This window comes from Pleurodeles waltl, chromosome 6 (assembly GCF_031143425.1).
Source record: "Pleurodeles waltl isolate 20211129_DDA chromosome 6, aPleWal1.hap1.20221129, whole genome shotgun sequence".
Lineage (NCBI taxonomy): Eukaryota > Metazoa > Chordata > Amphibia > Caudata > Salamandridae > Pleurodeles > Pleurodeles waltl.
In genome coordinates, this window is record NC_090445.1 from 684,418,206 (window position 1) to 684,442,604 (window position 24,399).

Here is a 24,399-nt window from a genome sequence, read left to right on the forward strand (position 1 = left end):
TTCTCCAGAAGTGGGCAGAACCCAGGTTAGATCTTTTCACCACCATCGGGAACTCATACTGTTGAAAGTTTTGTCTTTGAGTTTCCTCAAAAATACTTGTGAGGACACGCATTGCTGCTGGACTAGAACATAGGACTACTGTACGCTTTCCGACCCTTGACTCTCTTGCTGAGTTCTAAAAAAGATCAGGAACGACCAGGCCCTGGTCATTTTAGTGCCTTTGATTGGACCAGGAGAGTACATGAACCTTCTGCATCTGAGCATCTGTTCTCTGATCAGTCTACCGCTTTGCGAGGACCTCCTGTCTTAGCAACAGGGCAGTGTCCTCCACCTGACTCCCTGCAATCTTAACCTACATCTTTAGAGATTGAGCAGTGGCGACTGACTGCGTATTATCTGCCACTTGAAATGGCGGTAGTCATCCTTGCTGCCAGGTGCCCTTCCACAACATCCATTTATGCCAAGAGCTACAACAAATTTGTAGCGTGGTGTGGCATTCACAAGACTGACCCTTGACAAGCTTAAGCTCTCAGACATCCTTTTGTTTATTATATTTTTGGCCCACTACAGTCTTGTAATGGGGGCTACAAAATGGTATTTGTCACACCTTTTAGCCACTCCATATGTGCTTGGCCAACCATCCTTGTTTAAATCACATGTTGTGATGAGCTTTATTAAGGGTTTGACACATGCTTCCTTCCAGTTTGTGATGCCACAGTAGGGCATTAACTTAGTCATGACCTTTCTCGTTTGTACACTCATCAAGCTGGTGCATGGCTGCTTGCTGAATCTCCTGACTTTAAAGACTCTTCTTTGTTGCAATTATGTCAGCTTGTTGGCCGAGTGAACTTCAGGCACTTTTGGTGCAACTCCACCTTTTCCCACGACAACTTGGTGCTGAGGACTCAAGGGGCATTGTTGCCATAAGTCATGACTTTCTTGCATGTAGTACAATCCATCATTCTGCCAGTGTTCTTTGCTCTCCCTAAAACTTTGGGAAAGAGGAAGAGAGGGTCCATTGGCTTAACCTCAAAAGGGCTTTATACATTTACACTCATCGGACCAAGGACCATCTGGTGGACAATAAACTGTGGGGTTGTCTAGAATGAAGAAAGGGAAGCCTCTGCAGAAGAGGTGGATAGTCTTCTGCATTAGGATTGGCTGGGTACTAGATAAGAAGCACCTTCTGAAAGGTCTGGGGCCTTTTCCTAAGGCTGCTGTCACTGCTTTCTCACACAAACTGCCTGTCCTTGACATCTGCCAGGCTGCAGTCAGTTGTCAGTGCACATGTTTACTACTGCCTTGAGAGGTAGGTCAGGCATGAAAATCACTCGATCCTGTTGGATGTTTTGATCTTCACCCTCTTTGCAGACCCTCCACCTGAGAAGGTACTGCTTTGGCATCTGTTGTAAGGTGGGGAAACTGCAGTTAGCCTTATCTGTCAGTAGAACAAGTTACTTACCATCAATATTGCTCTTTCTTGTGACTACTGTATCAACCCATAGATTCCTCACTTAAATTCAATTGCCACATTCTGTAGAGTGGCCTTTGTTAGCAACTGAATACTTTCCAATTTATTATTCAGCCCACCTGGTTCCGCTAGTTGTTCATACTCCACGTCTCAGGGCACGGAAAGGGAAAAGACAAGAAAGATGATGCTATATATGTAGCTCCGCTCTGTCATTTTCAGGGGGGTTGTGGAGTCAGCTTGGTGTCAGCTAGCCTTGTGCAGTAGCTTTGCTATGGATGGTGCTATATATATGCGGCTCCTCTCTGTCCCTTCCAGGGGTAGTGTGGTGACAGCTAGCTGTACAGCAGGAGCTTTGGGAAAGGTTTTCAAGATCCATTCTGACTTATTGGGTGTATTCTAAGGTAAGGAATCTGCAGTTAGTTAGAGTCCATCAGAAAGAGCATTACCGTAGTAACTTGTTCAACATTGCTGTATGGATGTGCACACATACAAGGCGGCCATCTTGGTATGTGTTCTGATTTTTTTTTTTCTTTCTTTTTTTTTAAAGAGGACAAATTAACAAATGGCCTCTCGTGTGCCCACTCATAACGTCTGTATTGTTTGTAACTTATCTTCCTAAAAATAAATCAAACAAGTTAAAAGATAGCTACTTTTTGTGTATGTGCGTGCATGGCGACCAGGGTGTTTTCATTCATTTTAAAACATCACATTGCAAGATGGCTACCTTGTGTGCTTGTGCATCCACAGCAGAATTATGTTTAAAACACATTAAAAGATGGCTGCCTTATGTATGCACACATGGCCGCCATCTTAAATTTGTTAAAAAACGAATTCAAATGAACCATTATGGGTTGGGCCAATTGACTTTCACAGTGCATGTTTATTTTTTTTAATTTGTGCTTACACCTTTTGGGGACAGTAGTTCAAAGCTTATGGTACACATAGTTATGAGCTCCACAAGAAACACATACTTTTGGGTCGTTGCACTCTTTGAAGGAATATCTAGGTTTTATATAATTTTGCAGATCTAGCTACTTCATTAAATTTGAAAAAACATTTTCTTAATTGTATGAATATACTGAAGAGAAGATGCACGGTTTCATATTTGTTTAGTTGTTGTAAATATTCCAGCATTGTTATGTTGCTGGGATTCACTCTGAAATGATAAGCAGGCATTTGTACCTCCCTTATGGTACATTTCACATGTATCTCCTTAAAGTGGCCCATTGTAAGCTTCTGATTCACTCTTGGATAAGGGACATTCTAAATATGCACAAGTATTTAGTTTGTTGGAATCAAACTTCTTCCCTTATTTAAAACACATTAATCATTGCATTTAGTTTATAATGCACCCGTCTCCTAATAAAACTGTTTCTAAGAAATACAAAAAATAAACTACACCAAAAACGCATGAATTATTTATCGTTTCTTAGCCATGAAAAATGGGTCACAAATGCTCTTTTGGGGAACTGCCTCAAGCACCCAGCAAAACAGGCATTTTTAGTTAGGCTAACTTCGATCAAGAAGTGTAAAAAGGAAAAAACAAGGCAAGGGACATTTTCCATCTATGCAACCACTAGGTGGAACAACATCCTTTATCCATTAGGACCACCACAACCCTGATCCAATTTAGGAAAAGGTTGAAGATACACCTTTTTAAAGAACACTACATCATGCTTCAGAACGATTTGACGAACCATATACCTTTCACTCTCAAATCACTTGTTGACTGTGACACCCTGTACGGTGCTCCACTACCTTTGGCTAGTTCTTTGCAATACAGATACCACATACATACATACTTACTTACCTACAAAATATATCTATATACCACATATGGGATTTGGGAGCTCAGCAGCAAAAGGGAGCCTACCTTGTGGTCATGAGTTAAAAGCTTCAGTAATTAACTTAATCATAATGAAACATATGAGAACACGAGTAACGTCATCACATCCACAGATGGACTCGTGCACACTGTCATCATCAAACTTTGCGTAGGGTTTCTCCTCATAGGGCACTTGTGGACGAGCATAATGGTGTCTTGCATTACTGAAAGCCCCCTTCCACCTATACACATAACCGCTTACTTTGTGAATGCTGAGGTGATTTAACATATCTCCAGGTAGCAGAAACTAGTGAGTTACATCCCAGGACCTTTTCTCCTTCCAACATCCTTGCAAATGATTTTTCTTTCACCTAATACACCATTTTCCGTCCATTGTGCGGGGGTGGGAAGGAGTCTTATCAGTCTTATGATTCTTCTGCTGTTCATCCTATAGTATTCGAACCTGTGTTTCTGATCCATGAGGTCAGAGCACACACAGTCCAAAGCAGGGTGCCTATTCCTGGCAAGGCAGGACGTAATCCAACAGATCCAAACCTTATGTCACATCATTCGAAAATTACACATGTAACAATCTAACTATGTATTTAATTATGATCTAACAGATGCTGGAAGCATGAACATAAATAAGAGCTTTGGACAATCAGTCAAATGTGATGACAAGTCAGCTCCATGCAAATCTTCGACGGAAAAGGTCAAAGCAAAGTTGATCCACAACTTTGTTGAGAAATCACATTATACGAGACAAGTATGGTCAGGGAATGACCAGGAGCCGAGCAGAGGTAAAAGTAAACGAAGGCAAGGTCATAGTGGTTTCTACCATCCTGCACCCTCAATGTCTTATCACCGAACACCTAACCTGCAGAGAACAGGCACATTCAACGAATGTCAGAGCGTAATGGTGAATATGAACATTATTGCACATGACTCAAACACGCTACAGACCTGGCGAACAGATGTTGAAAATGAGCAGCCTTTTCTTCCATACGAAAGTCCTGTTGAACATCAAAGACCGCATACAGGAAAAGTAAGAGATGCTTACCATGAGCAGGAGAAAAATCTTTCTGCAGTATCAAAACCTCTTGAACTTGAAAGGGCACGTATTCAAGACAGACCATATTCTTGTACAGTATGTGGGAAAAGCTTTAATAACAAGCAAATATATTTAAGACACCAGAAGATACATACAGGAGAGAAACCTTACAAATGCATTGTATGTGGAAACAGCTTCAGGCTAAAGGAGTTTCTTAATCAGCACCTAAGTATACATACAGGAGAGAGACCATACGAGTGTGCTTTGTGTGGAAAAAGCTTCAGTCGAAAAGGAACACTTGCTAGGCACCAAACTATACATAGGAAGTAGAGTATATTTTATTCATAGTCTGGTCAAAGATAAACCCAAAGCTGTTGAATGTAAGACGAATAAAAATCGTCCCTGCGCATAAGTCCCAGTTAATATGAAAATATCAGGCCATATCAAGGTCACAGAACGGAAAAATTTGACCATTTTGAGAAATGTATTATATTACCAGGTCTACCATTTTATGCCAATTTTCCCTCCTAGCAATATTCAAGTACGTCTATGTTTATGTGGTATTGCACAATAGAGAATCAGAAATACAAAAATACATCCATCAACAAAGTTTAAATGGACACTTCTTCTAGAGTGCGAGTCTCAGTGTATATCTTTTGGTTCTCATTTAAAAATTCACAGGAATGAAATAGGTGTTTTTGGCCTCACACCAGGTCATGCTCTCCTAGACACATTCTAGGAACAGTGAGACTGGCCAGGATACAGGGAAAAGGTGTTGCAAGTCAAGCACTGCTGTAAGTACAACTTATCATGGTGAGACGTGCAGAATATCAACCACAATGATATTTTAAACATTGGTAGCATGTTCTGTTTAAAACACCTGTTTTAATTAGGTTAACCTATGATAAGAGAATTCATAAGACAACACTGCCTTCAATAACTTTATCCTAAAACAATTGTTTTAAAGGGTTCAGTGTTCAGGTAGGTTAACTGGTTGTTTTTAGGTAATACTAAATGGCACAGGTTTGATGTGGCCTTTTGAAAATATGTTTGGTGTTATTGAGTTATGAGTTGTCAAGAGATAAAACACTGAATATGCGTAGATATTTATGGCACAACTTCATGCAACTTCATGCAAATGTATGTATTTCCCAAACTGTGTTCATTGACCTCTTTAATGTCTGAATTTAACTATCCCAAATCTTGTCCATGTACCAATTTTATATTGTATGTCTTTGTCTACCTGAAAATGAGCCTTAAGGGAAGAAAAATTAAATCATGAGATCTCTTCTGGAAGTGGCCGATTCCGAGGTACCCATTGACTTTCCATGTAGACATGCTTTAGAAGAAGAAAGCTGTAGATACACTTTGAAAAAATGGAACCATAATGCAGCACATGGGATGATAAACTGGATTTCGGACTCTTAATGCAAAACTCAGGATGCCCTCAAATATGCATGACTGATGATGTGCAAAGTGCAACAGAATGCTTGAGACCTAGCACGCTGGGGTAATTGTGACAAAAACTGTCCTTTTATATAGACTTTTCTGGAAGACCTAACAAGTCTTGACTCCCCTTACACAATATTGCCTGGCTACGCCTCATGTTAGCTGACAAGGGCATGTGCAGCTGTACGGTGACAAGATCAGTGCTGGAATGCATGCAGATAATCTTAAAAAGAGAACTGCACTTCCACATTCACAATTTCTGTTGCAAAGACAGGATGGCACAAAATCTGTAGGCTTTCCAGTGAACAGACACCGTTAAGCACCATGGTTCCCTCTTCAATCAAATAATGTTGGGATACTTGCATTTCCAGAGATCTTTCTTGCTACCCGTGAATATCTCCAGGCTTTTTGGCATCTTGTAGTTCCCAAGTCAATGTTATCTTAAGTTAACCATTTAATATAGCACCACAAATACTTCGAAGAGTGTCCTGGCGCTGAAACAGAAGATTCCCAACAGAAGACATGGCTACAAGCAGAGCCTGTGGCGACTAAAAGTTCCTGTCACTTCTTTTTATCAAAAAATGCATAATGCAAACCACTAGACGCAGATGTGCAAGTTTTTTTTAGAGCTTTCCTTACTTTAAGTAAAGAGGGAATTGTCCGCAGATGACAAGGAAGCTCATTCCAAAGTTTTGCTGTGCGGTTGGAGTAAGCTTTGTCTCTTTCCCGCATTGAGTGTCCTGTGGTAGAACCAGAAGATGTCTATCAGAGCGCAGCAGACAAGAGGGAGTGTACCTCATGAATTGTATTAGCTATATAAACCTGGCCTGTTCCATTAACTGTTCTGTATACGATGCAGAGCAATTTAAACTTCAGTCGCTTTTCAGCTGGAAGCCAGTGTTGATGATTTGGGGCCTCTGAAGAGGATCACTAATTAAGTAGTATCTTGGCTGTCACATTCTGAATGACTTGCAATTTCCATTGCAGTCCTTTGCCTGACCCCACATAGAGGGATTTGAAGTAATCCAGGCATCTGACAATAGTCTCGTGGATCACCACCTGATTGATCTGCTTTGGAAGGAATAGAGGATCTGCTTCAAGACCTTAAATAAAAAATGACAAGTTGAAACCACATTATTGACTGGAGCCTTCAACTTGCAGTTGGATTCAAGACAGATGCCTGGATTTTTCACAGCCATTACCGAAGCAGGGTGTACCATCCAATGATTTTCTTAGTCAGTTCAATATTCAGATAGGATTCTGAAACCAAGAGTCATGGAAACAAATTAACTTATGGCAGCGAAACCATCTTTATGAGAATGCAGGTTTGACAGATTTTTCTGGCAAATTGCATCAACTTCTTGGATCAAAGCATTGTGGTACTTTTGTTTCATGACATTTTTACCTGAATACAACGTTTTTTCACTTTAATTGAATATGTGTCTGTGGCTGGTTCTTTCTTTGATCACTGCTTTGCCTTTATTAGCATTGTGAACTTTTTTAATCTAACCAGGATTGTTGATGTGATTTGAAAAGGCTTACTTATAGTTCCCTGACTGTAATGTTAAATCTAAAAGAAGACACATTCTGTATGGTAAAAAAAAAACTATGAGTTTATTGTTGTTCATCACATGTAGAGACTACTTTCAACATTCTCAACATTTCAATGTTCACTTGGCACTATTTGAAGACCTTAAAAGATTTATTTATGTGTGGTGCACGTATGTTGGATTGCGAAATGACGTTTTCTTTTGCTTCACAGACATTTTTAATCCTTACCAAAATAATTTTACAATATATAACTAAGCTAGTTTATAGAAATATATATTTCTTCTTCAGGCAAACGTGCATTATCTATTGCCAAAGCCCAACATTAGGTTGACGATGTGGAATTATTTTACAGAACCACAAGAAGGAAATCCAGAAACTGCTAGGAGCAAGAAGCAGGTCTTCAAACTACTTAAATGTTCAAGGTTTATTAACTGTGCTTAGTAACCAGTATTACAATCACAGTATTGTTTGAAAGTAACATGGAGGGTGAGATTTAATGGAACAGGTACAATTGTTATTAGCTATGTTAGTCTGATTTTTTGGTTAATGTTGTAATACTTTTATTGCAAACCTGAGTTTTTAAAATAGCTAAATGTGAACTTTAACCACTCTAGCAAGATAGTGCTCATATTTTCATAACTGTTTAAAAAAAAAGAAATATAGGGATGGTTTAACAATAGCAGAGCAAGCTAGAGGTCATATTTTCATAACCATTTCAAACAAACCATAGGGATGGTTTAACAATGCTAAAAATATGGGAATACATCTTGTAAATCTGTCAGAAGTAACAAATGTCACCCCTTTTCATCACTGAGTTCTGCCACGTTAAGTAGTGATGCTATCGCATTGCTGCTGGAGCCACTGAGTCCTCAGTACATTTGACCACTGATTTGAAAGAGACAATGGGAAGGATGCCATTTGAGTCTATGAAGTCCCCAAGGGAGTGAGAATACACCAGCTTTACATTTGTTATATGGACCCAATGAGGATGAACCAAAGCACCATTATTAATCTTCTTTGAACAAACTATATGTCCTTCAGTTCCTATGCATAGACCTTTATTCTTTTCTCAGCCAAACATCTACGTTTGGGGCCTAAATACTTCTCCAGACATATGTGTGTGTTCTATGAGCATTATTAATTGGTGGATGCAGAAGTAAGACTCTGGCACATTGCATTGTAGGAGAAAGGCAATGAGAGGTACTCTGAGCATGAAATAGATCTTCTATCATCTGTTGTGTTTCCTTACGCATAAGGGACTATGATATTTGATTCTCCTTGTAATGAAGGTATTTCTTCCAGGCTGTTGTTCCCGGAATGTTCACCATGTCCCGCACCTGGTCATAAAGGACTACAGGTACCACACCACTTCTTTTTCACTCCAGGTAAGGGATCTGGATGAAAAGGAAAAAGTCCTTCTGGCTGCCCTGCAAGGGGCTTAGAAGACTGTCGAAATAAAATTATTGTAAGTAATTAGCTCTCTCATATGGTGGCAACCAGGACTCGAAGACTTCTTGGGTTGGAAGCATATGCTCTGTTCTCTAGGAATTGTTGGCTGCAGATACCCACCATCTCCCACCATCTAGTGGTGGGTCCAGACTCTGCAAGTTGTTTTTCCTCAAGGAAGTTTAATGGTCAACCTGGTATGTTGCATCTCCTCCTCCTCTGGTAATGGCACATGTTCAGCAGCTCCTTTGTTAAATAATTGTTTTTTTTATCTGCCATCAGGCTTGGAAGGACTGTGTCAGAACTCTATAGTTTTGACACCCATGCGGCCTACAGACAAAAGAGAAGATCCACAAGATTGACAACAGAAAATAACACATAGCTCTGGTACACGTTGGAACTGTGTGCAGATCGACCTCAAGCATAAGACTTTCGCATCGTCAACACCCACATCCGTTGAGAATGTTTGTCACTGGATAATGGAGGCATAAAAAGAAATCTTATGTAGATGGTGCCCATGGTGTCGGACCAAATACGCCTTTTGGGACACACAAGGTCTATAAATTGTGCTTATCACCAGAACACAAGCAACAGGACTGCGCAGTGTGCAACCTTTTTAAAATTAAGACAACGCTGCGAATCAGAAGAGATCGGCGCCTAGCACATAACATGAAGGTGGCAGCTGAGGCAGAGTTCTTGCATGGAGAATCACACAGCAAAGGTGAGGTTGACTTTGGGATACCATTTCAAGGTGGGATCATCATTGCCAGCCCTCACTATGTCTCCGCTGACGAATCCAGTGAGGAAGAGGTGGAGGTGCAGGTTGAGGAACCCACACAGAAAACCCAGGTACCCAGGTTGGGACTGAAAGGAAGACAACACCAAGGTCCATGAGTAAAATTGGCCCACCCGGAGCAAAAAAAGTATTCCATACACCTCCCCCTCTATCCGACGGTCTGCCACACCCCTCGGGCTCTGGTTGACATTGGGAGCAAGCTTTGGAGCCCTGAAGAGACAAGGTTGTTCGTGATCCCGATCGGGCAATAAGGCCAAAACACGGGAGTAGCACAGACACCACCTAGGTATCAAAGCACACGTTGCCATCGACACATGCATTGGCGCCAAAGGAGACAAACATGGCTTTGACAACGAAGAAGTAATCAGATCCGAAGAAATGCTCAACATCGAGCCAATTTGAATCCAGACACTCTTCTGCACCAATAAAAGGGAAGGAACAAAGTCACTCTTATAATACCAAAGAAAACACATGTTCAGACCTTAACATAACAAAGGCGTCTTCCTCTGCCATACCAATAGTGCCAGAGAAGCAGGCAAAAACGAATGCCACAAGAAGGCAGCAATGTTTTTGAAGGACTGCACAAATATATGCAAAACAAACAGCATAAAGACACTTTCAAAAGGCATGCACAGATTTGGAAGTCCCAGAGCCTCCACCAAAGAAAGTTGCTACTGAACATAGAGCACAGGACCCACAACATTCAGCCAACCGCAATCCCCACAATCAAGATCACCCTCATTGACGCAGGAAGAGGTAGGCGGGGATAGCCCTCAGCAGGATTATGACTCAGATTCACAAGGGAATATCTAGCTCAGCACAGACCCATGAACGATTATAACGTGGTTCTGCCTGACACCGATATAGAAACACCAGTTCCTACAAATACCTCACCACCTGATGATACTTCATCTTATCATTGTGTCATACAGAGGGCTGCAGAATGTCATAAACTCCCCATGCGGACCACAGAGAAAGAAACAGATTTCTTGGTGGAGACACTCTCATGCACTGAACGCACAGTGGAATATCTTCCTATGATTGGCTCTATATTAAATGTATCAAAGACATCTTAAGGACCCAGTGAATCTGCACCACAGGACCCTGGGGAAGCGCCACCTCCTGACAAGGAGAGTAAGCGCATTGATCCTGCAGGTAAAAGAGTGGCCTCAGGACATGCCAACCACTGGCAAATCGCAAATTCAGTGGGTCAGCTGTTGCGCTACAACAGGGCTACCTGGGACGGGTGCAAGAATTAATGCAGCATCTTCCCGAACTATATAGAAAGAGAAGAAAAGATTTAGTGGCTGAGGGAAAACAAATATCCAATGCAGCCATGAGGATAATGCAGACACTGGGGCAGGAAGCATTAATTCTCCGGTTATGCTTCACAGGCATGTAGGGCTACGCATATCCGGCATTAAACCAGAAGTGAGACAGCACATTCTCAACATGCCTTTTGATGGAGAACCCCTTTGGCCCAGAGGTAGACATCCAATTAGAAATCATTTTAAAGGACACAGACAGCTAAATCAATGGGTGTTTAGCAATCTGCATCTCAAAAGCAGCAGCCCTGCACTTCTACCAAGGTGGGGTGGGCCTCAAAAACTACCACCACAGAGAGCCCCTCCTATCAACGACGACAACAACACACAGGGGAGGGTATTATAGAGGTGGCTACAAATTTAGAGTGAAGATTAGAGAAACACCCACCAACGATGCCTCTACATCCAAACAGTGAGTCCCCAACACTTCCCCCAATCACAAATCACCTGTTGGGGGAAGGCTACAACAGTTCCATCAGTTGTTGCAAGGGATAACATCAGATCAATGGGTGTTGGATATCATCAGTCAGGGATATCATCAATCATTGATATTGCCTGGAGCTAAAACAGCAAACGCCAAATATCGCACCAAAGAGGCACATACTAAATCCACAGCAGCATCTGTATCTGGTAAATGAAGAAGTAAAACCCTTGTTACAAAAAGGGGCCATAGAACCTGCACCATTCAAACATCACAACAGGGGATTATACTCACTGTACTTCCTAATACCCATAAAGGATATCTCACTACATTCCATACTGGACTTAAGTCCTCTCAGTTAGTGCATTATATCTGAACACTTCCACATGGTAACTCTTCAAGATGTAATACCGATACTACAGGAAGGTAACTTCATGACTGTATCAGTTCTTAAGGATGCATATTTTCATACCCCAATACACCTGGCACATCACAAATATCTCCGGCTTGTAGTAAGTGGATGTCACTATCAATTCAAAGTACTGTGATTCAGGGTAATATCAGTCCCGCAGGTATTCAGAAAATCTATAGCTGTCGTAGCTGCAAAATTAAGAATTAAGAACAGGAGTTCCAGCAAACCAACATACCTACAGGACACTCAAGCCACAATCAACCTTTTACACAAGTTGGGATTTACAATCAATGCAATCAAATCCGATCTACAGCTTCTCCAGATACTGCCTTATCTTGGAGCCATAGTCATTTCTATCACGCAAAATTATACCCCAGTCCACAGAGGGTTCTTAATCTCCACAACCAACTGGCTCTTTTCCAGCCACATCATCGACCAACAGGCAAAATATTGATGTGCTTTCTACGTATGATGACTTCTTGCATAGTGATATTTCCACATGCAAGACTGCATAAGAGACCCCTACAGGAGTGCTTAGCATCACAGTGGTCACAAGCAGGGAGCAACATGAAGGGTCTACTGTTGGTTTTACCCATGGTGCATTAGGCACTACAATGGTGAAACTCACAGAACACACAATCCCGCAGGTAACAATCACAATGGATGCATCACTCATGGGTTGGGGTGCTGATTTGAAGGATATTGTGGTACAGTGACTTTGGTCTCCACAACAACAAACATTATACCTCAACATGTTACACCTGCTAGCCATTCAAAGGGCTCTCAAAGTACTTGTACCCAACATATCAGGGAAACATTTTCTTCTATGAACAGACAATATGACAGCAATGTACTACGTTCAGAAACAAGGAGGAACCCATTCACTACAACTATCTCAGCTAGCACAAGTCATATGGAAAAGTCCACCTCCTAGCACAGAATATACCAGAAGTGAACAACTCCCTAGCAGACCTACTAAGCAGAATGCAACAACAAGTGCACAAGTGGGAATTCCACCCTCAAATCCTACAAACATACTTCCCAAGATGGGGAACACCAACAGTAGATCTCTTCACCAGCATAGAAAATGCAAAATGCCAAAACTTTGCATCCAGGTACCCACGCCCACAATCCAAGGGCAATGAACTATGGAACAACTGGTCAGGGATATTTGCATATGCATTTCCGCCTCTCACACTCATTCCTTGCATGGACAGGAAACTCAGAGTTCACTAACTACCAGCAGCCCATCATCCCTGTGATTGATGTGATTTCCCCTGGGTCACAAATTGCGAACTACCTCATTAATATTTATGAGGTAGGTCAATTTGCAAAACCACTAGGAATCACTATTTTAAAAATATTTCTCTTTTGGTACATTAGGAATTGCGATTTCCAAATTACGATTCAGTAAGAATCACAATTTGGAAGTCACAATTCCTAGTGTTAGTACATCTGGCCCCTAGTTCAGTACTCCAGTGTCAGAACCCCTTAAAATGTGCAACATCTCTATCACTCCCTCCACCCTCTCCATAATTGAATCTTTCTTTGCCTGTTTTTTTTCCTTTCTATCCCTGCTGTGGTCACCTTCCATACTTCTATTACAGCTCTTGTTGGGAACTGCAGGTGCCCTATGCCTTTTCCATTATACAGATACTGTAAGTGTGTTTTTCCTCCCATTTCCTGTCTGTCTATTCCTACCAACGGGACCTCTAAGTTCTGAAATGCCCAGGTGTTGGCCCATGTCAACTGAGAGGCCCAGTAGTAGTACCAGGTATTGGGAAGTGGTATTTCTCCTGTACTAGTTTTTCTGCATAGAGCTGATTGCAACTTGGAGCCCTGAATCTCCCCACAGTCCTGTATTCAGTAAGCAAGAGGATCTACCATCCGTGCTAAACAGATTGGTTAGAAGGGGCGGGCATCCTTGTCTCTTTCCTCTCTTAGACTTATCATGTTAAATATTGTGCCTTCACCCTTACCTCCACTGGGTGGTTATACAGGAGCTCACTCATACCTGCAATTCCTGACGGTTGGTTGAGAGAACCACACATGGCTTAACAACTCGGTCGGAACCACGATTGTGTCTTTAGCACGCATGCCTTTAAAAGGAATTTTTTTATAAAAGCAGGCTTAGTAAAAGTATATGTGGTAACGCAATGCATGATTGTGTGATATAACCTCCTCTGACCACCTCGCCCTAAACCCTAAAACCTACCCTGTCGTAAAACCTACTTCATCCTGTCCTAAAAACTACCTGATCCCCGTCCTAAATCCTAAAATCTACCCTGCCCCATCCTAAAACCTACTCTTCCCCGTCCTAAAAACTACCCCGCACTAAACCCTAAAACCTACCCTGTCCTAAAAACTACCCCACCCTATCCTAAAAACTATTCGACCGCCCACCCTAAACCTTAAAACTTACCCTGCCCTAAAAACTGCTGCACCCTAGCCTAAAAACTACCTCGACCCTCGTTCTCAACCCTAAAACCTACACTGCCCTGTCCTAAAAACTACCCTGACCCCGCCCTAAACCCTAAAACCTACGCCATTCTGGCATAAAATCAACCCCACCTATCCTTAAAACTACCCGACTCCCCCAGCCAGAAACCCTAAAACCTACCCTATCCAGTTCTAAAAACTACCTCGACCTCCCGCCCAGAACCCTTAAACCTACCCTATCCTAAAAACGACCCCACCCTGTCCCAAAAACTACCATGACCCCGCCCCCACCCTGAACCCTAAAACCTACCCTGCCAAGACGTAAAAACTGCCCCAACCCCTGCCCTAAACCCCACCCTGTCCTAAAAACTACCTCACCCTGTCCTAAAAACTACCCCAACCCCGCCCTAAACCCTAAATCCTACCCTGTCCTAAAAACTACCCCACCCAGTCCTAAAAACTAACCTGACCCCCCACCTCTGCCCTGAACCCTAAAACCTACCCAATCCTGTCCTAAAAACTACACACTACAACCTACCCTGTCCTAAAAACCACCCCACCCTGACCTAACAACGACCTGACCCCGCTCTAAACCCTAAACCCTACCCTGCCCTGTCCTAAAAACCACCCTGACCTCTGCCGTAGACCCTAAAACCCACCCCACCCTGTCCAAAAACTACCCTGACCCCCCACCCTGAAACCTAAAACCTACCGCACCCTTTCCTAAAAAACTACCCCCACACCCTCCTGCCTCCACCCTGAACCCTAAAACCTACCCCACCCTGTTCTAAAAACTACCTCACCCTGAACTCTAAAACCTTCGCTGCCATGTCTTAAAAAAATCTCCCACCTGCCCCATCCTCACTTACCTGGCCGCCGCGTTTCCCTCCCGGCTGTTGCTGCTGTGTGCCTGAACCACACATATGAATGGTGCCTTAACCACGCATTTGCATGATTCAGGCACATGCCTGGATCAGGCTAGCATGGCTATGCTAGGGTTGCTCCGGCTGCGTAGAAAAGGCTGTGTTCTATTCCTGATCTGAGTTGAGCCTCTCAGTTACCCAGAACAGAAGTCAAAAGTCTGTTTGAGGTTGAACTATATTATTGCTTTGGGTTCAGACATTTCTGCACCCTTTGGACAGACATTCGTGTAGAGAGTTGGGATTAATTCTGTTTGATCTAGCTATACCAATTTCTGGATAGTTCTTACTCGTTTGCCAGGTTCTTAGCTAGTATTTTAGTCTCTATATTGCTTTGTTAGTGTATCACAACTAATGTGGCTTTTCATTGAACATGTCCAAAAGGTGTACAGTCAGAAGAGAGAAGAACATCTTGTATAACTCATCCGGTATACTGTTTGATGTCAGGGTTTTCCCTCCGAAGAATTTGCCAAATAACCTCCTCACATCTCTTCCATTCTATGGGTATATTCAATTGTGTGGCTGTATCATCCATCAGTTTTGTTATGGCCATGTGTTGAAATAGGGCTGCAGGATCATTCTCCATCCTGTTCTCTACGTCATTATAAGGTCTGCATGGAAATCTGCAGATGTTTAAGCTGTTTCCTTATCCTCTCAAATCTTCTGTTCCCTACTGTTTTTAACTTGCTGCTCCACACAAGCCCTCTTCTTTTCTAGTGAACCAGGTTATTACCGTCTGAGTTTTGTTGCCTGACATAGATTCTGTGTTGGCAAGGCAAGGGGCTTTATCTGCATTATCTACTATTGTCTTATACTCTTCTCTTGCTTTTGATTAGCTTTTGTCTGTGTGGGTCATTGTTGAGGGAGTGTGGCTCTTCAATTTATTTCAGCTCTTGTTCTATAGCTCCCCCCATTTTCCAATTTCCATTTGTTTCCTAAAACGGTCTGCACGATTGCCTTCTCCCTCAATAATATCTCGCAATTTTCCCAGAGCATCTCAGCTTTCTCTTCTGACCCTTTCTTTTTTTTAAATACAGCTTGTTTTTCTAAAGTATGTTACAGAAAGTGTTTTAACTTTTGCAAACCCACAGATTTACGGAATCTGAGGGTTTGCAACTGTTCATACACTTCGTACACTAGGCCCTTTGTCACCACGTCAGCACCTCTTCCACAATCTTTCTGAATTTTAATGTCAGTGGTGAATAGTCGGGAATATCTCTTGCATTAAATTCTACATCCGGTATTAGAGACAGTTCGATCCTGGGGATGAATATGTAGTCCAGTCTGGAGTATGTATTGTATGGTCCTGAGAAGTACAGGAATTCTATCTCTTCTGCGTGTCCTCTCATCCAAACATCCACTAGTCCCAATCCCCTTTCGAATTGTGCTAGGTGTGTTTACTCTCAGCTCCTGCCTTGTGCTAACTTTGATCCATCTCCAGATTTGTCATTATGTCATTGAAAACACCTGGTAAGTATTTCTTTCACTACTCCTGTCTTGATCCTGTTGCCTAGTCCGTTCATGTTCCAAGTCATTTTGACATATGTGGCTACTGTTTCACCTATTGATTGAGCCTTTGTTAATCCTTTCTTGTCTCTATTGAATGCTAGGCATCTTTATAGCTATCTTCCTTTGTTTCCATCTCCTTCCTGTCCAGTGCCTCATCTGGGGTATCTAGCATTTATGTGCTGTTCGTTTCTACCTAAGTTTCCTTCAGTAACGTCTTCAGAAACAAAAAACATAACTCCTGATTTCCCCTTTAATGTAACTGGTACTGCCCTCCTCCACCCAACTCTTCCAGCAGGTGGATTCAAAACGTCTTTCCTAGTAAGTCTGAAAGTGTGAACCTTGCCTCCCTCCATTAACCAAAACGTAGTGTGTTTGTGTAGGGACCTTGTTTGTATACCAAATCATTTGTTACCTCTGTTGTGGTGTATCTATAGATCAGGTAGACCCAGAGTCTGCCATGTTTCTTCTTTTCTCTGCTTCTCTAGGCGAGCGTCCTCCTGCCTCCCTCATCTTTCCCATTTGATTCGGTCTCGGCCAAGAGTCTTTTTGTCTGTTTCTCATCTCATTGTTGGGGTGATCTCTGGTCATGTTGACTTTGATTCCATTTTGTTCCCAAATCTGCTGTTGCTTCTCCATCATGTATTTGTGTCATTTTGGATGTTCTCAGTTCTCTTCTTTTGTTGGCTTACTCCCACACCTCCTCTGGTGTTTTCACAGAAATATGTTGTGTTGCTGAAGATTATTTTGAGCTTTGCCAGAAAGAAGAGCCTACATTGTAGACTTATTGTGTTTACTTGTGATTTTGTTAAACATTTTGCCTTACTTTAACACCTTTTGGGTGTAGAGGGCGATTAAATCTTTATGTGGGTGGGTTCATATGTTGCTTTTCTGAGTTTCCTGGAGACTCTCAGGATCATGTCCTGTTCTTGTAGTTGAGCATTTGAGGATAATCAAATGTGACACTGCTCCTGGTGGAGGGCACTGAAGACTGGCCCTGTTAGCTCTATCATCTGTGAAACAGTGGGACAGTTCTTCTGGTGGTGCTCTGACCCACTTTCCCAGGAACTGCTCCATCCCCTCTTACAGAGCTAATATTCAGGCATTGCTCCTTCTGGTCCTTCCATCCACCTCCTATGCTATGCCTTCATATGTTTTGTTTTTTTGCTTGGAGTTTGGTCATATTTAGCTTTGTTCTGCGCGTTCAGTCTCGATATCTTCTCTTCTGACGGCTGTGAATCTTTCCACTACTTTTTTAAACTTCTGGCAGATCCAATTTAGGTTGATGCCATTTTCTTATATTTTGTCTTCAAGTGCCAGTCTGGTCTAGTGAATTGCTTGCAGGATGTCAGACACAGCAGGAACTAGATTAGTCTTGGGCCTGAGGAGGCTTTCAACTGGTTTTTCTATTGAAGCATCAGCCCCAGGGGCTGGGCAGATGATCTGGTGAATTTGTATAACTTGCTCTGTTTGTTGGGGCTCCCTCTTTCTGTTTGGTCATGGTTAACCTAGATATGGACTTCACTTCAGAGGAGGCAGGGAGAGAGGTACGTTCTCCATCGCCTGTGCTTCTTCGCAATTCCTGGGTCAGGTTTCCAGGGCTGGTCTCTCCTGTCTATTCTCCCCATGGGTATTACATTGTGTCCTTCTAAGTTTGTGTAGTTGAGTTCCCTCTTGCAGAAGGTGGGTTCACGGTGGTCTAGTTCACAGGGAGAGGAACATTAGGCCCTGTAGATGGGTTACCTTGCCTTAACCATGGTCTTCCGTACCCTGTTTTTGGTCCACTACAGCTTTCCCAGTGGGCGAGGGAGAGAGATTGTTTAGGTGGGAGCAGCCTGCTCATATTGATGTATCCCAAATCTGGTCATGTGCGGATGCTCTGGGCTCTGATGGAATGTCCACCCTCTCTGCCTCTCTCCTGCATTAACCAGTCACTGTTATTTGAGTCCTGTCGGTCTGGGTTAGTCCTCCTCTCCACCACCAATATTATTAGTGCTTGTACACTGTAGAACAGTGTGTCTCTTATTCGCTGTCACTAGTTTCTGGGCTCCCCTCTTCTCCTCCTGGGTCCGGATTAGCCCTGCACCTTTCCACTGCGGTGCCCCCTTTTTATTAAACCAGAACCACTAGTAGCCCCAACCATCTGGTGTAGATCCCTTGTCGGCAAGGGTCCCAATGATTGCCTTACCTCTGCATGGCTATGAGAAGGGCAAGGTGCCTGGTCACAGCCTGCAGGTCGTCCTTGGGGTGGCTCTTTCCTCTGCGACAGCTTCTCCTGCTGCTCCTCGGCCACAGATTTGGCTGCCTCTCTTACTACTGTAATCTTTCCAGGAGCATGAAAGGGCAATACTTCCTCCAGAGTTAGGGTGCGGAACAGATTATGGTGGGGAGATATTAAGATCTCTTTGCCGACTGGCTCTGACCCCATGAAACTGCAGACTTGATTGAGTTTTGCAAAAAAGAGAAGACTGGATCACAAATAGTCTTGTGGACTATATCTCTCATGAACATCTCTTTAGAAAAAGATATAAAAATGTTAATGGAGACGAAAGCACAGATGTGCATTCTATTTTGTTGCAGCACACAGGGGTGTAGGTGTTTAGACTTTTTGGTCCTATTGTGCTTGTCTGTCACTGACAGTGTTGGAGCCTTTAAGGCAAACAGTTGGTACATGCCAAAGAGGTAGATGAGTGGAAGCTTAAAATGCATTGTTACAAAGGGGTGTTGAACAAAAGGACTAAGTTTCCCAGGTGTAGTGTAAGCTAATGGTGTAAGTATTGTAAAGCTTTGACTACACGTTTGGTCACTCTTTCTATCAAAGTAAAATAACATAAGGCTCTAATGCAGATGTTTGTGTAATGATTGCTGGTGAAAGGTTCCAATGCCAGTTGAAGAGTCTAAAAGTTAATTTGTTTGCTACGGAGATATACATGTAGTGTTGAGGCCACTGTTTCATATGATAAACTTATAACTTAGGGGGTTAATGTACCACTTCTGTCGGCCAGTGCATTTATTCTAGTGATTTGTGTAACCTGCAAGACAAGGGTAGCAATCCCTTAAAGTAACTCTGGGGTTTAAAAAAAACAAAAAAAACTTCAAAGTACTAGCTTAAAATGCACGGGCTTGTTTACGTCTCTGTGCCCTCATCCCCCACCTCCTGTTGTGACATAAGACTGACATCATGCTGGTATATGAAAGCCACAATGGTATCTTGTTTCGTATCCTGTAATTCTTTATTTTGGCAAGGAGCTTCAACCAGGATAAATAAGAGACTGAATATGATCACTTCTCTTTGACTTTCCTCATTCATATAAGGACATAACTACCATCCAGAATAACGAGGCGTTCCGCAAAATCACCATGATGAGGAAAACAGCCCTAGGAGGATGGAAGCCCTCATCTTGCTTCTCAGTGGATGATTTTTACATATCGTAATAAATATTTCTTCTATTGAGCCAGCTGTGTACCAGTTCAAGAAAGACTGTAATTTATTTTATATATCCCATGGCCAACTTTCCTAGGCAGCTGTCGGTAATATTGTTAAAATCAAACTTTATTAAAAAACTAAATGAGTTTTACAATAGCTGCGCCGTTTTAACAAGTCCCCACCACCTCCCTTACTAATACTTTACACTTTTGAGTTTATGACGAATATAAGAATGTGCTGAATATAGTCTGTCCACTTTCACTGAACATGTCTGCTGTTCGATGGCTATGGATTCACCGTCATATATTTATTTCCGTTGAGTGGTTATTGTTTATATAATTTGTTGTCCACAATTAAAAATATGAGAATGACACCAAACTGAAGTATTGCTAAGCCTACTGAGGCAAGTGGTCTTAAATGTGAATGTCCAAGGTTGTGCAAACATCGAGAAACAATATTTAGGCGGGAGTTGTGTCTTTCAGGCGGTATGTGCAAAGCAGAATTGAGGGCAAGCAGATGACGTTCAGTAATTGAAAATAGTGCTGATCCATAATTTGTAACTGTACGGTTATTCAAAAAACATATTTCAAGAAATGTAACAACATTTTTTAAAATGCCTGACTCGTCTATCAGCCAGAGTTAACTTAATCCAGGAGTGTTCAACGAAGTTCCAAGAGGAATGGGCCCATGCCAGGTTTTCAGGATAACCATTGACTGGGAGAATTATTTCCATTTAGATTTATTTTATATAATATACAGAGGCTTGCAAAATACAATTATAAGCTAGTCTCTAATTGTCTTACTACAGTGTAACTATGACATATCTAGTCAACTGTAATGTGGTAATGAAATAGATGCTCATCTCAACTAAGGCAGCTGGTACAATAATCATAAAAGTACTGTTAAAATTAGCTATACTGAACAACTGTGCAAATATAATTACTTGATTCGGAAAGCCAAATTACACTATTTCTCAAATGAAATTCCAAATGCCCCTATTATAAGACAGGAACTTTTTTCCTTGTAAACTCCCTAAAGAATACACTGTTTAGTGATGTTTCTACTTCACAAGTACTATCCGACAATCTTTGTTACCAAGAAAATTTAGATTATTAAAGAAGAACCCTGGCAAACAAGCTAAGAGAACACCTGAAGATCGACTACCATAACCATCCACACAATTAATAGAGTATAAAATGTTTCTCTCCCACTGAGTGTGGCAATCTGGGTGCAAAATCATGTCCGTCTAGATCTTCTAGCAAAGTCTTAACAGGCCGCTTCTGAAAAAAGATAAAAGCAGCTGTTAATCTTTATCTATTGAATACAGAATGTATTGTAGTTCCTAGGTGTTTTGAACATGCTTTGGTATGTAAAGAAACCTCACCTGGACCCGCAGGACCTTGCAAATTTCAGACCTATCTTCCTACTGCTTTATCAATCCAAACTGCTAGAGAGAGTAGTCTGTTCCCCAGCCTCAAAACGTTTTCTGAAGCAGAGAACCACCTGACCCCTATACATGCAGGATTCAGGCCGGCCAAAAGGTCTGAATTGGTGGGCCTGCCAGTGGTGGATAGGCCTGGGCAGAACTGGTGGTGTTTCACTCTATCGAATTCCGCGAAGTTACATAAAAACATATTGAGCTTTGGCAGAGTTGAGCACTGATTTTTAGCACCAAGAGCTTGTTCTGCGCTGTAAAATCAGTGCGGACGGACTCCAGGTGCGTCAGGGAGCACTGCTTCTTTCTGCTGCTGGAGTAGATTTTCTGCTTGAGCGGCATCCTTCTCAACCCAAACAGTTGTGACATGCTATGATGGCCCGCATAGAGAAATCTCACCGGGAGGTGTTCTAGCAACCGAAAATCACACCAGGGAATACAAATTCTTGTATTTGCCAAGTTAATGTTGGATAGCCACGTGTGAGAAAAAGCTCCACCACACAGTGGTTGGCGGAGTTTTTCCAGAACTCCACACTCCAAGCGGAACTCAAAGTGGGCAAAAGTCCTCAGACTGGGTCAGCCGAGCAGTTTTTGGCCCACCCCTCGTGGTGGATGATCTGTACAGAGTGGTAGGCGAGGGTGGCAAGGGAATATTGGTTCTCCTCGATCTCTCTGCCATCTTCAAGACCATTGACCAATTTAAGAAAGAGTCTAATTTATTTGATATCCCAAAGCCCTCTTTCTTTGACCGCCATTCATATTATTTCCAAAATACATCAGAAAAAAAATGAAATGAGTTTCATTGAATTCACTGTATTACCTGCAGCCCTTCTCCACACCCCCAACCATTTACCACTCCATTCTGATAGAAAGACTTGGAAACACGGTTATTGTTAGTACTCTCCCCTCCGTCCCAGAGGAAAGATCCAAATCAATGATGATGCAGCAGTTCTCCCCCCCCAAAAAAAACTGTTCGTTGGGGAGTCCCACAGTGATCAATCCTTACCTGTTTCTGTTTAATGTATATCTTTGTTCCTTTCTCATTTGTTTCTGTAGTTCGATAGTAAAATATATCTTTATGGTCATGATTCATAGTTTGTGATCAAATAACCCTTACATTTGAGCAAAGCTTCAGCAGACATTAGCCAGGTTCTTATGCTTACTCAAAACTGAATGACTAACAATTTCTAACGTTAAATCCATCAAAAGCGTAAATATTGCCCATTTCTAAGTACATATCTAGCTGGAATTATATTCTCTGGCCATCATCTTTGCATAGCCGCCCCCCAACCAATGACAAAGGTCTGTAATCTAGGCATTGTTCTTGATTCTCAGTTATCTTCAGAGCAACATATTTCGGAAGTATCAAAATCTTGTTTTTTCCATCTTGAAACTCCTGAGCGCATCCTTTCATTCTTATCATTCACCCATAAAGTAATGGTAGCTAATGCCTATATTAGGCCTCAATTGGATTATTGCAGCACCATTTATTACAGATGCCATGGAACTCGATCAACTGCTTTCAGTACATACAAAATCCAGTAATCGGAAGGAACACTGTTGAAACTAAGGAAAAATTATGATGTCTTTACTTACAGTAAGCAATTGCACTGGTTCCCAATCCAAAAGCGTATCAAATTTAAAGTATCTTGTATTCAGCATAAACTATAATAACTGCTGTTCCTTTATTTTACAACAATTGGCAAACTATTGATCTTCTCGCTTGTTCAGATAAACAACTGAATTCTGTTATATTGCTCATAAATATAAATTCGAAGACTGGAGAGGATGCCTTCTAAGAACCCTCAGTTTAAGGCTCTGGAATTTTCTCCCTCAACATCTGCGAGCTGAGCCCAATTTATTACAAATCAGGAAACGATTAAAAACCTGGTTATACTGCCAATAAATTCCTCTTTCTTATAAGGAAGTCCCGTTGTGCCTACAGACTATGTTACAACTGATAGTGTGCTTAACAAACAAATATAAATAAATAAACTGTAATATCTCAAAGTGCATTCTTCTTGATGAAGCAGATAATGAAAAAGCCAGGCCTCGGAACAGAATTGCATGCAGTTGAATTAGTTAGCACTCCTTCTGAAGTAGTTTTAGACATGGCTTACATTAAAATGCTTAAAGTGTTTAGGAGCAAATTACTGGCTGCATTTTGGTGTATTTTTGACATACGGCACCCACATTTATTCTACATCTCTACAACCCTACTGTCTCTTTCTCTGTGGAGGACCAGGAAAGTAAAATACCCTCTGCTGAACACTAAAGTATGTTGAAAGACATCAGAGAGTTCTGTGACCTTTTAGAAAGGAATTTGACCTCAGGCTCCTTGTTACATATAGGCAAAGAACTTGGCAAATAGCTGTTCCCTATGAATTGCAGTAGAGACAGTTTGTTTTTCCCTGTCATGCTCTCAGTAAATGTACTATGAGGAAAAGTAAGTGCTGCCCCCTTCCCCCTCCCCACCAGCAACCACGGGCTCATAGTGAGTACTTTAACCGTTACATTATGTGGATAACTAGAAAAGTTGGCATGTATCAGGCATTCCTACATCTGCATTCAACACCTCTGGTTTAAAGTCACTGAGAAGATGCATCTAAGATGGTTCATACTAGAGCTCGATTATCTAGAAGCTGTGGCTGCCCCATCATAATGGAATAATGGGCACCCGCAAAACATAGGAAATTGAGTGCAATATATGCTGGAAAAATATTAGCTTTCATCTGTAAGATATTTTCCAGGGATCTGACGATGCCATTTTGAATGTACTAAGCTTTGGAAGTAGGGGGCGAGACAGTACAGTGGCTTTGCCACAGCAAGAGTGATCATTTACTTAATGCCTGAAAAAATGGTTCTTCATTGCATACATTTGGAGTGCACTTATCTATCCTAGTAAATTCCTTTTGTCAAACATTA

At 41.9% G+C, this 24,399-nt stretch overlaps 1 protein-coding gene across 2 annotated transcripts in view; it reads left to right on the forward strand.

Moving 5' to 3' along the window:
• The window catches only part of LOC138300157 (zinc finger protein 684-like), a 149,017-nt gene extending 141,790 nt beyond the window's left edge, over positions 1-7,227 (forward strand). For both annotated transcript variants that reach the window (XM_069239115.1, XM_069239117.1), the window contains one exon: positions 3,920-7,227. In XM_069239115.1, coding sequence (XP_069095216.1) covers positions 3,920-4,677 — 758 coding nt within the window. In that variant the 3' untranslated portion in view covers positions 4,678-7,227. The remainder of the gene's footprint in view (positions 1-3,919) is intronic.
• Positions 7,228-24,399: the final 17,172 nt, after the last annotated feature.